The sequence below is a fragment of the Schistocerca gregaria genome, chromosome 6 (assembly GCF_023897955.1).
Source record: "Schistocerca gregaria isolate iqSchGreg1 chromosome 6, iqSchGreg1.2, whole genome shotgun sequence".
NCBI lineage: Eukaryota > Metazoa > Arthropoda > Insecta > Orthoptera > Acrididae > Schistocerca > Schistocerca gregaria.
In genome coordinates, this window is record NC_064925.1 from 125,871,710 (window position 1) to 125,888,717 (window position 17,008).

Below are 17,008 nucleotides of genomic sequence, written 5' to 3' on the forward strand. Positions count from 1 at the left end.
CTGCTGGTGTGCTCATGGTCACCTGTAAAGTAAGTATTAGTGACCAAGAATTCTTGAGGTCACCTTCTAAACTGATAATCATTATCACCTGGAGTAGTGTTGGTTACATTATAAATTGATCATTACTGCCCTAGGCTATTTTGGTTGTCAGCCTATAAACTGGCCATCATTTACCACACTGTTTAAACTGATCATCATTGGCCCATTCTGTATACAGACCACGAGTCCTTCTCCAAGACAACGTCAGGGATAATCTGTTAGATTTTTGCTAAATCGTTTTGACGCAAGCCGCAATTTTTATGCTGCGACATTGGGGAAATTAGTTAACATTATACTGCATTGGGCCATTTGTTACAATTTTGCTGTGACATGGCTATGCATGGAGTATTTTTTTTATATTTTTGCTGTTATGTGGAGGGAAAGGTATCGATTAGTCTCTGGTCAAATGTTTGTACTACAAGATGAAGTTGGTTGTTGTAATGACTGAAATGGGTTATTAAAAGTATAGCAAGCCTTATTTGTACTGATACACATGTGTATCACTTTTGCTCAATGTACTGTTTCACTAAAATGTCATGCAGTTTTCACTGTGCCACTGAATGATTGACCATTACAAGCAAAACATGACAAACATTCTTTACTGCAAACTGAAGTTAATATCTTAGTGTGAGAGTAATTATTATGTTTCATCATTTTCATGATGTTAACTGAACAATTAATAGTTTCTGACAAATTAACACATGGGAATAATGTTCTTTGGTTTTGGTACAATGATAAACTGATATCAGCACTTACTGATATATGCATTGCATGCAATTAGTTACATGATTAGTGGGGCTCATGTGTGTTTTGTAATGTTACAGAAGCAGTATCATGCATTTTGGTTTCTTTAAAGCTTGGTACAAAATTCTAAGATCATCAGCTAACTAACAATACTGCTAATAACCAACCTACATGTATGTTGGTAAATAATGAATTAAATATAGATGTGGAAATACTTAATGTGAGTTTGCATTGTGTCTATGGATGTCAAAATTTGTTCAATAGCAAAGTGATGCTTAACCTGCCAGTTTTATAAGCAGTGACTATATGCACAATATGTGTATTTTTTAATTCGATAGACCAATAAATTTATGACAGTAGCTCCATGTATGTTTTTTTTTCTTCAAAGTCTTAAATGTTTTGAGAGTGAATACAATTTCATTTTGGTGTAAATATCGAACTTTTGTTCTTGATTAATGATCTCCTATCATACTTGTATATTATGATAAACAACATGTCATTTTCAGACTCATTGGTGATGTGTTTTGATGACTAGTTTGATTTTGGTGCACAGATTGTTTTTTTGAGATTTCGACCTTCCATATGTGGCTTGTTCCATCATCGACCTTGTCCTTTTTACGAATTTTTATGAGCATTATGAACTTATTATACTTGCGGATTATGAAATTATGTAATTTAAGTGATGCAGTGCAGTAAAGATCTACTCGAAAATTATTCTTGCTTACTTAAAATTTTGCTTGGTGAATTCGTTCGTATTTGGTTACATATTATTTTACATCTCGTGTTTTGGAGAATTATGTTTGGATTTTTGTTGGTGCTTAGTGACTGATTTTTTAAGCACAGTCGGCAGTCAATGTTTCAGAGAGCCCTGGACACACAGCTCCAATCGATAAATGATTCAACCTTCCTAAAAAGTTTATTTTTGTAGATAATATTGAGTATGCCAAGATCGACTGTAATAAAAAGTAAAATTTGAGTGCTGAAAATGATGCATTACCTCCTTCTGTCCCTAAACATTGCATAGTGTAGTGATGCATTACAGAAAAACTTGTAAAAACATCAGGAACGCATATTGTGATCTTTGAACCACAAGTAACATAGCCTCAGCTCTAAATATGAACAGTTGTAATACATGACATAAATATTGTGTGTGTGTGTGTGTGTGTGTGAGTGTGTGTGTGTGTGTGTGTGTGTGTGTGTGTGCAGGCGCGCGCGCGTTTTGCTGTTGTGGAAAGATCATTGATATAAGCATTTCGTCGATGATGAAGCTTACGTATTTTTGCAGACAGTGTAGACCATGATTTAACGTTTTGACACATGACAAGTGTCATAGCACAATTTAGATATGGAAAATATATCGTTTGGGGGTTTGTTGTGCCTTATATGAAGAGTAGTTCAGAAAATTCATGACCTATGGAATACATATTCTTGATCTACATGGAAAATATGCAATCAGATCTAAATTAAATGTCGGCTATCTGCTTAGGATATTACGTTTTAGCCACATGTGTTTTGTAACTATTTACATGTGGAAAGTGCATCGAAGCAAGTGATTTAAAGCTCATAGTCTCGTCAATTTTGGTGGATATGTGTCTTTGTGTAGAAATATCATTGTCATATCTATCATAAATGTTGCAATTTTATTTTTTGTATTGCTGATGTATTTTTGTAGACATTTTAGATGTTCAATTAACATTGTGGCAATTGACAAACGTCAAGGAACGATTTACACTATACATGTAAATTTTTTGCCCAGTGTGCCTGATATGAAGTGTCGCACCAAGATTGAAATATGGACATTCACAGGTGTTATTTTAGTCACAGAAATAATGCATGTTACACTTTCAATTTTTTGGTAAATGATACGAAATTACACTGTTAGTCTTAAACATATTGCAAATTTCAGAGTGTTCAAACATGTTTGATCACAACGAAGACAGCTCTTCTGGAGACAACTTTGTGGCTGGCTTCATTATAATGACTTCTACAATACTATCACTAGATTGACTTCTGTTTTAACATTGGGTAACTTGCTAGACTCTGATTGGATGTGTGAGGTCGAGTTATTGGAGGGAATTGGTGTTGGAATGATGAATTCTTTGAAAGGAGGTGTGGCTTGTCACATGATAAAGATGTCTCATCGATCAGGAAGTTGTGAGTTGTAAGGACATCTGGTGTCCCATGGTATGCTGGTGACACATAACTTGCACCTGCACTTGTCAATATAATTTATGTGCATAACTATACTACTAATTGTCCAATGAACTTCGTTGATGGTTTTCCGGAGATAAGGAAAGGCTGAGTTGATGACACATCTGATTAGATGAACAAGCAGTTAATATATCAGAATTCTTTACATTTATTTTGTTTATCATTACTGAAATTAAAATCAGTTTTGTACATCTCATTTCAGTGTTTCTAATTACCCCATCGAATTCATAGCCTTGACTTTTTATGTTCCTTTCTCTAGATTCGAACTGCTTGACCAACTTATTCTCCTAAAAACAACTGAGAATATTTTTTGCAGATGTTATCAACTTGAAAATATTTCGAGGTATGTATTCTGTGGCTAAGTACATTGTGTAGTTTTCTTTACCTTCTGTCTTACTACCACGGATCATTTCTGATTGGCTCACATGCAAGGATAGTTGCTAAACATAAGGAATTAGATATAACTGTTTGCATCCACTCCAACAGCCTATTTTACAATGTGTGGAAAGAATGTCTGTCATTGATATTGTGGCAGAAAGAGGTCAAGGAGAAAGTATCTTGGACTGGAAATGAAGGATGGTTATTGTTAGAACAGAAACACATATATTTTTCAACTTAGCCTCCGTTTTGATCTGAGTACCTAGTCCATATTAGTCCTGTGAAAAGATTTCTTCCAAGATATTCCCATTGGTAGTTGTGTTAAAGTACCTGCCTGTAACCTCTTCAGTTTGCTCAAAGTGTTTACATCTGGGAATATTCTGGAAACCCAATGGTCCAAAATGTGGTTAGCATGGAGTATACCCCAATAATTCATATTTCAAACACCTTATTTTTCGAATTAGAAAGTACTTTTGAGTGAGAAATATCATTTTTGCATTTCTTTACATTTTATAAATTTTCTCATTTAAGTGGTCTTGAAGACTTCTGTGTGATTTTTCAGTCTTTATTTTATCCATGGTAAGATAATACATAACTTAACTACATTTTGTATTCTAAACAACAACTGGCATACTTCCAGCGTGTTTTTCACCTTTAGTCCACAGACGCTTGAGTCAGTCACGACCTTGGACACACCTGTAAATATGTCTTGCCCCGCGAAATCCAGCTTTTGTTCCTCTTCCGGCCAGCAGGTAAACGGTGCGCGCTTGGTCCTACAGGCGGCCACAATGGGACGAACCGGTTCCGGCGGCGGGTTCTTTGTGGCCCACGCGAACGCGCAGTCGCTAACGGCTCACTTCGACGAGTTTTGTGACCTGTTCTGCCAATCGCTGTTCCACATTATCCTCGTCTCTGAAACTTGGTTGAAACCAAACATTTCTTCCGACGCTATCCGAATCGCTGGTTACTCTCTCTTAAGGGCAGATCGTGAAACACGACGCGGAGGTGGTGTGGGTGCCTATGTTCGCTCTGATCTGACACCTACAGTACTATGCACATCGGATGCAAAGGGCGAAGGAGAAGCAGAGTTCTTGTTTTTCGAAATAAATACATCAAATCAGAAACTGCTAATTGGAGTAATCTATAAACCTCCAAACGTCGGTGCCATGTCCTCCTTTCAGTCTGCTCTGTCCTCACTCGTGACACAGTATGAACACATAATCATTATGGGCGACACAAGCATCGACTTAAGTTAAAATCTCCCTCTGCCGAAAAACTAAGGCGACTGTTCCACTCCAATGATATGAGTTTAACACCGCTGGACCCAACTCATCACACGCCACACAGCCACACAATCATAGATATAATAGCAACAAAGCGACCACATAAAATAATCCGCGCCAATCAGACATCCGCTCCGGGACTCTCTGCTCATGACGTGATATTCTTAAATTACTCAATGCATACTACCAAAGAAAAATCTCACCTGGTAACCTACAGAAACTTAAAAAATGTTAACCATGACGCTCTTCAAAAGGATTGCTCAGACGTCCCTTGGCATGATATAAGCAATGAACCGACTCTAGACGGAAAAATTCGGCAATTATGTCGCAAAATTATTGCACTGTATGATAAACATGCTCCTCAACGCACTGTCAAGGTAAAGAGAGCTCCCGCTCCGTGGCTCACCACTGCATTACGCCAGTTAATGAATAAACGTGATGCTGCGCATAGTGCCTTCAAGCGTAACCCAACTCCCGAGGCGTACGAAGCTTATAGGAAACTCCGAAACAGAACTAAGCAAAGCGTGAGGAATGCCAAAATCAGACATGCCCGCTCTGTCGTATGCGGCATATCAAAACCTGCTGCACTGTGGAAAAAGCTGCGCAGTTTCGGTATAGGGAAGCGAAGATCTGACGCTGTTTATCAAGCGTCTGCAGAAGAATTAAACGATTTCTTCTCAACAGCTGTAAACTGCCACGCAGCGACAAATTACCAGCCCCAAGATATCAATCTCTCGAGAGACAAGTTTTTCCTAAAACATGTCGCTACAGGCACAGTACACAAGGCAACTATGAGAATCTCTTCCGAGGCAGTAGGAAATGATGAAGTGAGCATTGGCATGATTAAGAACGTCGTAGACACTATTATTCCAGTTATCACAGACATCTTCAACCTGTCTCTTGTCAGTAGTACATATCCTACTGAGTGGAAGCAAAGTTTAATTCAGCCTATACCCAAGACTGACAACCCTAAGTCGCCAGGTGACTACAGGCCGATCAGCATACTACCTGCAATTTCTAAAGCCCTAGAGTACATCGTCCATGAACAGCTGACGGATTACCTCAAAACTCATTCATCCATGACTAATATCAGTCAGGCTTTCGAAAGCACCATAGTACAGAAACCGCATTAATCAAAGTAACTGATGACATTAAACATGCTATGGACAGACGTGAAGCTACTATCCTAACACTGCTTGACTTTAGCAAGGCTTTTGACACAGTTGACTTTGATATATTACTAACTAAAATGAAACAGCTGAATTTCTCAAACAGCGCAATACACTGGTTCGACAGCTACCTCAAAAACAGAAGTCAACAAGTCATTTGTGGGTCGGAAAAGTCATCATGGAAAATCGTGCGCTCTGGAATTCCCCAAGGCTCCGTCCTCGGTCCACTACTCTTCTCACAGTACATTAATGATATTTCTTCAGTGATTCACTCCTGCAACTACCATCTTTATGCCGACGACATCCAACTGCACATAAGTGCAAGCCCCAAAAACATTGCTGGCGCAGTAGCGAGTATGAACGCAGATCTTTGCTCTGTTTCCCGATGGGCACAGAACCTAGGTCTGAAACTAAACCCCAAGAAATCCCTGGTCATACTTATATCTCACCCAAAGTTAATCAGCCGGTACTTTCGCGAAACAGTCCCTAAAATACTCCTCAATGGTACCCAACTACCATACCAAAAAACAGTAAAAGACCTTGGAATAATCTTGGATGAACACCTAAACTGGGAAGAACAAACAGTCGCAGCTTGCCGGAAATCGCTCTCCTCCCTACATGCAATTCAAAAATATAGAAAAATATTTCCAACCCATGTTAAACAAAAATTAGTCCAAACACTAGTCTTGCCTACTCTTTACTACTGCGATGTAGTTCAACACGGCACAAATAGTGATAATTCTAGATGCCTCGAGCTAGTGATGAATGCTTGCGTTAGATACGTGTGCAATATTCGGTTGTATGATCAAATCAGTCCTTCATACTCCCAGCTAGGTTGGATATGCCCACATAAGGCACGCGATCTCCACACGATGTGCTCACTTCATCGATTTCTTAGCCACTGGTGCCCCCAATACTTATCTTCTCACATTAAACACCTATCATCATTCTACAATCGCAACACCAGATCGGATACGTCTATCATCTTGGCTGTACCTTTACATAACACAAAATCTTTCTCTGTGTCATTCTCCATCTCAGCCATACGACTATGGAACGCGCTCCCATGTGATCTTCGTCTTATCCAGAACTACTCAACATTCAAGAGGGAACTCAAGACTTACATATTAGGGACGGTATAGCCACCATTGTTGTGCCCCTTCCATCTCTTTCTTTCTCATCTCTATCACAGCTTCGAATTTTACCGTTCTATTTCTCTTACTTTCATATACATAGTCATTATTATTAATATTATTATTATTATTATTATTATTGATTGTTATAATTATTTTTATTGTTATAATTATCATTGTACTACTATTACAATATCTATTTTTTTCTTTAACATCAATACTGCATAATAGGCTATATTTCCTTAACGTTATGTAGAAACTGTCTCGTTCAATCTGAGTACGCCTGGTTAGGTGTAAGAGAGGGCCTGAAGGCCCTAATCTTGCCAGGTAAAATAAATGCATAAATAAATAAATAAATAAATAACCTTTCTGCCAAATGAAACTGACCTCACTGACCATCATTCCCCTATAGTAGTGTCTTCATCTATTATGGGCCACCAATACCATCATTTGGATAATTAGAGCCAACATCTCAACTTGCCACCACTTCCTCATTAATATGCACTATGCACACTCAACATTTGGTTAAATTTGTTATAATTTTACTTAGCTGTGATGATACATGGCGTAATTTCCTTAAGATTTGCTGTAACATGGCGATGAAGGTGGTAGTTAGTTTAAGTTTTGTCGTAACATGGCAGTTTGTGGGGCAAATAGTTACAATTTCATTCGAAGCTTATCCGTAACCAAATATAAAAATCGGTAACTTGTTTAAATTTTCTGTAAATACAGTGCTGTATGAGGGCAATTTGTTAAGATTTTGGCGTAAAATTGTGTTGTATGTTTGGCGAAGTTTCTTGTAGTTCTCACTGTCCGACAGCATTATCAGGAGAAGAAAACAAACATTTTGAACTGAAATATGCTGTAGCTTTGAGTCTCTATAATTTTGGGGTGATTTTGAGAATCAGATGAAGAGGATGGTTGGAAGTATAGCAATGTTCGGTTCTCACATCTGTATATATGTGTTATTGACTTGTCAGCTGGTTTGCACATGTGGTAGCCTAAGTGAGTTCTCTGCTAGCGTACTTTTACCATTAGGTCAGCATAATTACTAAAGCAAGCTTGTCTGTTTTGAGAAATAACACAAACAATTTTTGATTACTTTCAAGTGTGGACACAGACTGAACGATGGCCATCAAAAGTACAGCATAACCTGTAAGTTATTTCATTAGTGCCAAAATGTGAGCCGTGTTTTTGTTTCTTCCTGACGTTATATAACCATTAAGTGATGACAGCAGTACATTGTATGTTTTCTACTCGAAATCTTTATATATTTTGATAAATAATGAAGAAAATCATATTTTGGTGCGAAGTTTGAATTTTTCGGTCGCAATCAGAGTGTGAAGTTACACATTACAATAAGCGACATGTTTTTGTTTTGTATTAAATATCCGAATTGTTTCATTGAATAATTCTGGTTTGGTTCAAAAACTGTATTTTTGAGACATTTACATTTCCTATTTGTTTGGAAGTTTGTCCATCGTTTTTCTTCATGCATTACCTTCTTCCTACATAAAACAGTGCTTGGTCAAGTTCGTGATTTGTACATAGCCTCATTTAAGCCTGTGATGAAACATCAATAGCCTGCTTAGCATGTTATTGCAGCTGCAAGCGCCTCTTTTTTGTTATAGTACAATTTGGACGTAGACATAACATTATGACACTTAATTTGAGAGTCCACAGTCATGTTGCAGGTGTCAGATGTAAGTTACACATTCACTGGACTCTTCTGTAGCTGACACATTAGTTAAATAACGTATGTTTTACAGAATAATAATACTGACAAATTAGGCAAGGTAAAATGATTGCGACACTTTATTTTGAGAGTGCACATTCATATTTCAGGCGTCAAGCGCAAGTTATATATTTATTGCACTCTTCTAGCCCGTATTGAGTGAAGCCGAGTGGTGCACGAAATCCTGTAGCTTAAGGAGTAATCTCAGTTCTGTAGGCTGCGGTTGTGGGTTCAACACTATCAGCGAAGTTTAACGTTTATGGGAGGTGTATCGGCTGCATTTGAGCTTTGCTGGACTGATGTGTGTGGATCGGCGGAAGAAAGTTTAAATCCACAAGAGTGTACTGTAGGAAACAGCTTTTAACATTTTTGGTTAAAATCAAAGACAGTAATTTAAATACAATAGTACAAACCAATGTATACAGAGGATTTTGTAAAGGTACATGGTAATTACTTGTTACTTGGTATGTTGCATACAAATATTCAACAGATAATGATATTAGAGCAGTCGTTCTAAATTACTTTCTTCGCTATTTTCCCTTCAATTTGTTTTTAAACTTGTTTGTCTTTGTACCAGGAAACATTCCACAAATTGACGTAAACCACAGCATACGAAAGTTAATGACATTATTGTTTCTAGATCTGTGTGTCCTTCTGTTAGAAAATAGTCGGCAAACTGACGTAAGCTACAGTCGATGGAAGTTACTTACGCTATTATAGGCTGCAAATATTTTCTATTGGATAAATTTCAGAAAGGTCTTATGGAGACAAATGTGAGATACATGTTACAGTGTGTAATCTTCGCCGACCTTAGATTCTGAAAAGAAACTGAGATTTACTGCCGGATCCTAAAATTAATATACTGTCGAAGTTTTGCCTTCTTCTGCCACTAGAGATAGTTGTGATTTCGTAGTCTTTTCAAGATTTTTCTTGGTAGTCTCCTTGGGTTGGCTGCTGGTCCTAAGATCAACGTAACTGTATAATTTGCGGCATCTCCTCCAAATGGACGTAATTCATGTGACTGCTGGCTTTCCTAGCATAATAATGTTTTATAGTCACTTCAGGTTTCCTGCCGGGTCCTAAAATCAGTATACCAGTAGTATTTTAGGATTCGGCAGCAAAGTCGGCTAACTACTGAGAATTATTACTCGGGAAAAGCCTATGCAGTTGAGATCTACATTACGTGGGGACTTGTGTGTAAAAGAGTGATGCTAAGTTTCGTAGAAATGCGACACGAATAAGCACCAACTAAGCATTTAGAGAGCATGTTCCTGAACATGCATGCAAAAGAGGAACTTCTGAGAGTATCTTAATTGCACTGCTTTACAAAGGAGTTTATGTATGGCATTCTTTACGGAGAATAATAAATGTGAGCGAGTAATGAAAAGCACTTGTCAGTGGAGGTGAGTTCACTTCAAGTGAGACAAGTAATGACACTAAATCATATTCACTTAATATCTGCAGAGGCGCGTAAAACCAGTCGTGTCACTTAATGTTTAAAATTTTTGTTGAAGGACACCAAAACGTAGTATACCTGATCAGTTTTAAACTTGGTTTCCATGCAAGGCAAATAATGGGGAAGTGTTTAAAAAGCTGCTGGAAATTACAGATGATTATACTCACTTTTCTCAGACATCTACATGAGGAAAAGACGTAAAAGAAATCACTTAAAAAGCATTTCATACTTTGGGAAATATCTTCACAAAAAAGTAGAAAACGAGAAACAAGTATCTGTATCCAACAGTACATGGAACTTACTTACTCGTACATTTTCAAAATAAAAGTCAACTTCTGTGTAGAAGTGTATCTTTTCCTTGCTAGTTTCCCTTAAGAATGTTTGCTTTTCTGAACCACGTAACTTTTGATGTTATACCACGTTCCTAGGGTGCATATTTCACAAAACCTCGAAAGTAAAGTCAGTAATCACTTTGAACGTATGTATTGCATAAAGTGATATTGCTAAAAAGTGTTTATAATTTTTCCTCCTCCTCATTTCGTCTCCGAGGTAGTAAAAACTACATGAAACGCGCACTGCATTGTGCATCAAAAAATCAAACTGGAAATCGCGTCATGTATTGCTGGTGGCTTAGCGCCCACGTCTATGCATAGCATTCAGACTGTGACGTCACTGGGGGCAGTCGCAGGCCTCCTTTCACGTAGCCTTCGATGTGGTTCACGTCCTTGTATCTCAGTGTTGATCATTATGACAATGATAATGATATGGTAGTGAAGAGGGAGGCACAACAGCGAGGTCTTTCGCGTGCATCTGAAAATTTTATGAAACAAGAGTGGATAAATGTATCGAAATTATTTAAATATAATCTACAATGAAATTGAAATGCCTGAGCTGGCAGGACAGAGCAGATTAGGTTGTGGAAAGTGGCCAAACTAAGTTAGTGTCAGTTGCACTCAACATACAAACAACACACGATATTACAACAAGGATGCAAAACACTCAAAATTTTAATCGACCTCCTTTAATTAACATTAGATCTGCTGAAAATCCAAGACACAAAGCCTAAGCAAGAAATTGAAATACAAGGTTCTTTTGGAGGTTTCACCCAAGAATATTTACTAAATCTTCAATCTAAAGAGGGTGAAGGCCTTAGAAATTTAATTTTAATGAAACTTGGCTGGAGGCCGTATATTAAACTATAAGAAGAGTTTCAATCAAAAGGCAGAAGGCCTTATCTTAAGACATTTGATGCAAAATTCGGCTGAAGGCCCCATACAAAAGCATAACAATCTTATGCCTTACGGGCAAGACAAGAACATTAATGTAAGAGATATTAATACTCGGCTGAAGGCCACATATCAACAAAATGTGTTTAACGGCGTAAGGACTAGAAAAAGAGTTTCAGTTAAAAGGCAGAAGGCCATATCATCTCATGTAAAATTCGGCTAAAGGCCCCCATATAAAATAATAACGGTCTCATGCCTTAAGGGCAAGACAAGAATTTTAATCTAAGAGATATTGATACTCTCAGCTGAAGGCCATACATCAACCAAATAACTAAAACCCAAACAGGGAAATTACTATGTAAAAAAAACACACACACACAAGGAACAGCGCTCTGAAATTCCAACGGTCGGCCTTGGATTGTAACAATAACGCCTGCTTAGATCAGACAGGCAGCCTGTCCAACGACTTCTTTTTAATCTGAAGGCAACCCAACCGACAGACAGCCGACTGACGGACCAACAAAATCTGTTCCGCTCCACGCAACCAGCAAGACGAGCATAAGATTTCAGTACAACAACACACAGAAAATTGGCGAACTCAACGACCAACAATACCTCAGCTGTCGAACTAAACACCGCGCTGGACAGCAACAACACGACGAGGAAAATACACTTCCGAAAATTACGTAAACGACCAGGGCAGGTAACCGGAACGTTAACAGCCACAAGGCAGGAGATACCTCTGGTCAACTTCAATAACAGGGAATAAATTAAGGTAACCTCCACAGGAAGATGGCTGGAATCTTAGCTGACTTGAATAGACACACGTTGTTGCTCGCGGGAATGTCTCAAAAGCGACAACCAGCATCAAACGAAGAAATTTAAACAGTTGAGGAACGATAGTAGGTTAAGTGAGAACTCAACTTTCATGTCCAAGATCGGAGGGTGACGAACTTCATAGCACTCGCAAGCAGCACCTCACACTCCAACCGAGCGTGTACACCGCCAGCGTCCCCAGCCAGACCACGCGAAATGGAGACTTCCTTGCTGCTCCACGCCAACCGACCGACTGGTCATACACCGCCCAGCCAGAAACTATATCCGCTCCGCCACACCAAAGATAGTACAGCAGTACTAGTATCGATACACCCTGGTGCTGCCACTCACGGAGAGGACAGCAGCATTATCGCGATAACTCCAGGAGAAATAATGCTGCAGGACTGCAACTAAGGTTTAACCCAAGACGAGTATGACTCGAGCCACCCACAGCTCAGAAAGACTGAATTAACATCCAAACAAACAAACACACATACGCACGTACAATGCAAATTTGGTTACCAGCTCTAAAACCTACAGTAGAAAAAGACCAGTGGGAAGAATTAAAATAACAGGGGAAACAGCTACGGCTGGCTGGTTGCTGGAATAGAAGTGGTAAGCCAGCCATTCTGCTACACACCAAACGCTTCAGCCTAAAAGCAAAGCCGCGCAAGGTAGCCTTGTGGTCTAGGGGATCCTTGTCACGGTTAGTGCGGCTCACCCCTTCGGAAGTCGAGTTCTCCCTCGGGCATGGGCGTATGTGTTGTCCTTAGCGTAAGTTAGCTTAAGTTAGATTAATTAGTGTGTAAGCTTAGGGACGATGACCTCAGCAGTTTGGTCCCTTAGTACTTACAACTTTCTTAAAGGCTTAGGCCTGAGTGCAGATGATTTACAAAATTTAATTTCATTCTTTATAAAATTTCTGTATAAATTAGCTTCTGTCCATTTATCAAACAGTAAAATGCACTCACTAAAAATATGGTGTACAGTGATTTGCAAGCCACAGGCATCACAAACTGAGGGTTCACTTGCCGGAGACAGAAGCCACGTGTAATGGGACACTGCGTAATTCTTAGGACGGCCACGGCCACTTTATCTCAATCCGGTGACCGGTATGAGGAATATCACGTCCTGATAGATGGCTGTAGCAACTAAGGCTTATTGTCTCTCACGCTGCCTTCCACAATTGTATAGATATCCGACTAACCAGCTAAATGAATGTATGGACGAGGGCGGTGACATCTGGGATTCCCCGTCACCCATTTTGATGATTTTCTGAACGTCAATAATATATTCGCATTGCCATTCCTGTTGAAGTTCTCTGCTATCTGTATACACAGGATCTCGACACGTTGCAAATCATTTACAACAATTTAGACCAGTGTGCAGAGAATTCTCTAAGGTTCCCTTGGACAGCTTTCGGCACCTCGGTCAGGAATGTACCACAGCAGAGCGTCCTGATAAATATCAGATGCCCTGCAAGTTCCTCCAGAGCTGTACTTAGAAATGAGACAATTTTTCGAAAGACCTTCTACCCGTTTAACGACAACAAATACATAATTTACTACGCTATACGCTCCGTTACTATTACATCGCTCTTTGACTAGCCACGCGTTCTTTTTATTGTGAGTATTAAAACTGCCCAAGGGTCCATCTGAAGCACTGGGGGAATAAGAAAGACATTTAGACTTTATGGAGATGACAGAATAAAATTTCTTAAGATACAATGAATCATGAAAGAGAATAAATAGTGCCTATAGTCTCGAAGCGTATGTCTGCGACTCCAGAGGCGTTGCGTCTGTCATCTTAAATTGTTATAATTTTACTCACTGCCTCGAACGATCTAAAGAAAAAAAAATAATTTTGCCTTTTCCTTCAGCTATTAGCTCGAAAATATGTAATTTGTTGTTATGAGCGTATGAGAAGCCATATTTTGTACAACGAGATGAACGTAATGAATACAACATATATCAAGAAGAGCTTTACCAATTCAAGTTGCAATGCTAGCGGAGTATTCATAGAGTAAGAAGCCTGTTTTCGTCTAAAATCTGACAGTGATTTACACAGGCCGCAGCTAATTTCCCTCAATAATTTTTAATAGTTCCTACTTCGTCGTATTTTGTGTCCCTGACTTACAGTTATCAGGAACCATGAAAGTATATTTTATTCCCATCAGGCAAAGTTGCAAGCTTTACTTTCTTGAACTGTTTGATTGTACCACATAATCGTAGTTGCTTGAACTGTTGTTACATGCATCTTTACTTCTGGAATCTTCTTCATCGAAATGAGATGATGCTCCAATTGACATTCATCTTTCAGTACACCTCACTTCGATTATTCGTAGTCTGTTTATGCCAAGATGCGGCATCCTTTAATGTTATCCAATCATTTTTTTGTTACGATGATAACTATAGGTTCGAATGCTGTGTCCCAGACTTACACAAAACACCGTCCGATGCACTGTACCCAATATATCTGCTCTAAGTCACAATTGCAAACACCTTTAAGATTCAAAAACTGGTATATCTCATATTTCTGCGTTCCCTAACACAGTATATTTCAAACTATATCACCATGAGACAATGTTCCTTTCTTAGAGCCTGAAACACAGTTACAAGAGTGTTTCATTCAATTAATTAGGTAGTTCTTCGTGAAATATTTTCTTATAAAACTTGACTTTGAAAGTGTTGATGTTTGAAACGCAGTAACCTAAGCCACTGAAAAAGTTTGTTGGGTTTGGCCTGTGCTTACGTGTATGTGTGTGTCTGTGTGTGTGTGTGTGTGTGTGTGTGTGTGTGTGTGTGTGTGTGTGTATTTGTTCTGGTGTTTGCAATTATTCTCTTATACGCTTAATTATTAGAATTTCATATCGATTTGTGTAACTAATTGCGAGAAAAATTCCCCATGTCATAAAATTTGTATTCAGGACGGTGCTGTGATTTCCCTTTTTAAAATAAAAGTCATTGATTTATTATATGAAAAATGACATTCGTAGTAATTCCTGGCTTCTGTTACATATTATAATATCACATTTTATGATGACAGACCATGTTATATATCACGATAAAACACATCTGAAGCAACTTTTTACACATGTAATCATAGTACTAACCGTTTCATTGTATAAAATTAGCTGGATGTCCATGAGAAAGCTGCCACCCGCCACCTGGAAATGACTTCTGTAGTAAATTAGTGCACTGCAGATCCTTCATTGTGAGTAGAGGAGTGACACAGGAGACTGAAATGTAGTATACGTGCTACAAATAACAAAGTACTGCTCTAGGAAACACTGAATATACAGATATATTTTTAAAACTTTAAAAAAGATTTGTCATATATTTCGGAATACACTTACGCATAAGTGAGGCATTTCAACGCGTGACGGTTTAATCTATACCAAGGAAACATTTTATTCACGGACGTGGCGGATCGTTTGTCATTTCCTGGAAAAGGTAGCTTTGTTGCACTAATGAGAAGACGAAATAGGTATTCTTAGCATAGTTCTTATTGAGGGACTCTGAAAAGCTGTGTTGGATTATTTATTCGAATTAAAAGAAACTTTCAAATGCATCTTCCTTATATATTTCATAGCTAGAGGTGTAATCTCATAATATACGTTTCTTTCTCTTTTCGCTCAGTTTTAGTAAACATCTATTTCTCTGTAATCGTTGTTTTGTTAATACAGCGAACAAAATACATTTTTGCATTTAAAATTTCCTTTCCATTTCAAAGCACAATCTTTATATCTAGATGGAATCTGATTCATTAACAGTAGCTGTGTCCACACTTCTGATAATAGAAATCGCCAATTCTTCTAGTAAATTCGCCTATTCTTCAATAATATAATGGCTACATACTAGTGTTACTGGTATCCAAACAAATCAGTATGAAACAACTTATTTTCAGATCCTTAAGTACAGTACCACAATCGTATCAGGTTTTATGTATTATTTATTTTTACTCATCTTTTGAATCAAGTAATTTTATAATGATCGTTGTTCTTGCAGTGTTTGTTTCTTACATAAACGTTCTAGCTTTGATTTGCTTCATGGTTACATATACATATTTACAAAAAATGCAGTGAAATTGGACATAAATTTAATTACATTTTCATTTTAATTGTATAAAGCATCCATATAATTCTATAGACGTATTTACTGTCACCAGTATCACTGAACATGGGACACGACATTTTCTTATCGCATTAGAAACTAGCTGTCGATTGGTGCGAAGTCTGATCTTGTTGACAGTATTCCGGTGTAAATGAGCGATTGAGGATTCAAACTATAACACTTAAATAAAGATAACAGTTGCCTGACGTGATGGCGTTCACCTTCAATACATATTTTGTAGAGAAAGCTCTTGCTAGGTGTAGTGCTTTCAGCAAAGGACACATTCGAATTATGCCTACGATGTGTCAACAAGCATACCGGTAATCGATGAGTATGTTTTAAGTTACTAGATTATGTACGCTATCTACTAGGACATAACTTTACGTTTGCATCAACATATTAATGCCGTAGAATATTGGGAAAACGCCAGAGTGCATCTTGAAATTTCAGCGTTGTTTATGTTCATATCTTCATTGTGTATTTAACAGCATGTTGAATATTGTGTACGAAGCATTCATTATCTGTAAGAAGATAAATCTGAATTAGCCAGAGCAATAATAATGTCCTACATATTACGTATATATATTACCATTCTTAGTTTAATGTTAAAAACGATGGAGAACTCATTTGAAATCTGCAGCTATTTTTTTATCCCACTCTCGGAAAACATTCATCACATTGATTTTCACCATGATTTACGTATGTA

The 17,008-nt window shown here is 38.0% G+C and overlaps 1 protein-coding gene across 1 annotated transcript in view; it reads right to left on the reverse strand.

Annotated features, from left to right (window-relative positions):
• Positions 1-16,772: 16,772 nt before the first annotated feature.
• The window catches only part of LOC126278756 (odorant receptor coreceptor-like), a 53,808-nt gene continuing 53,572 nt past the window's right edge, over positions 16,773-17,008 (reverse strand). The window contains exon 7 of the mRNA XM_049979033.1: positions 16,773-16,823. Within this exon, the coding sequence (XP_049834990.1) occupies positions 16,773-16,823 (51 nt within the window). The remainder of the gene's footprint in view (positions 16,824-17,008) is intronic.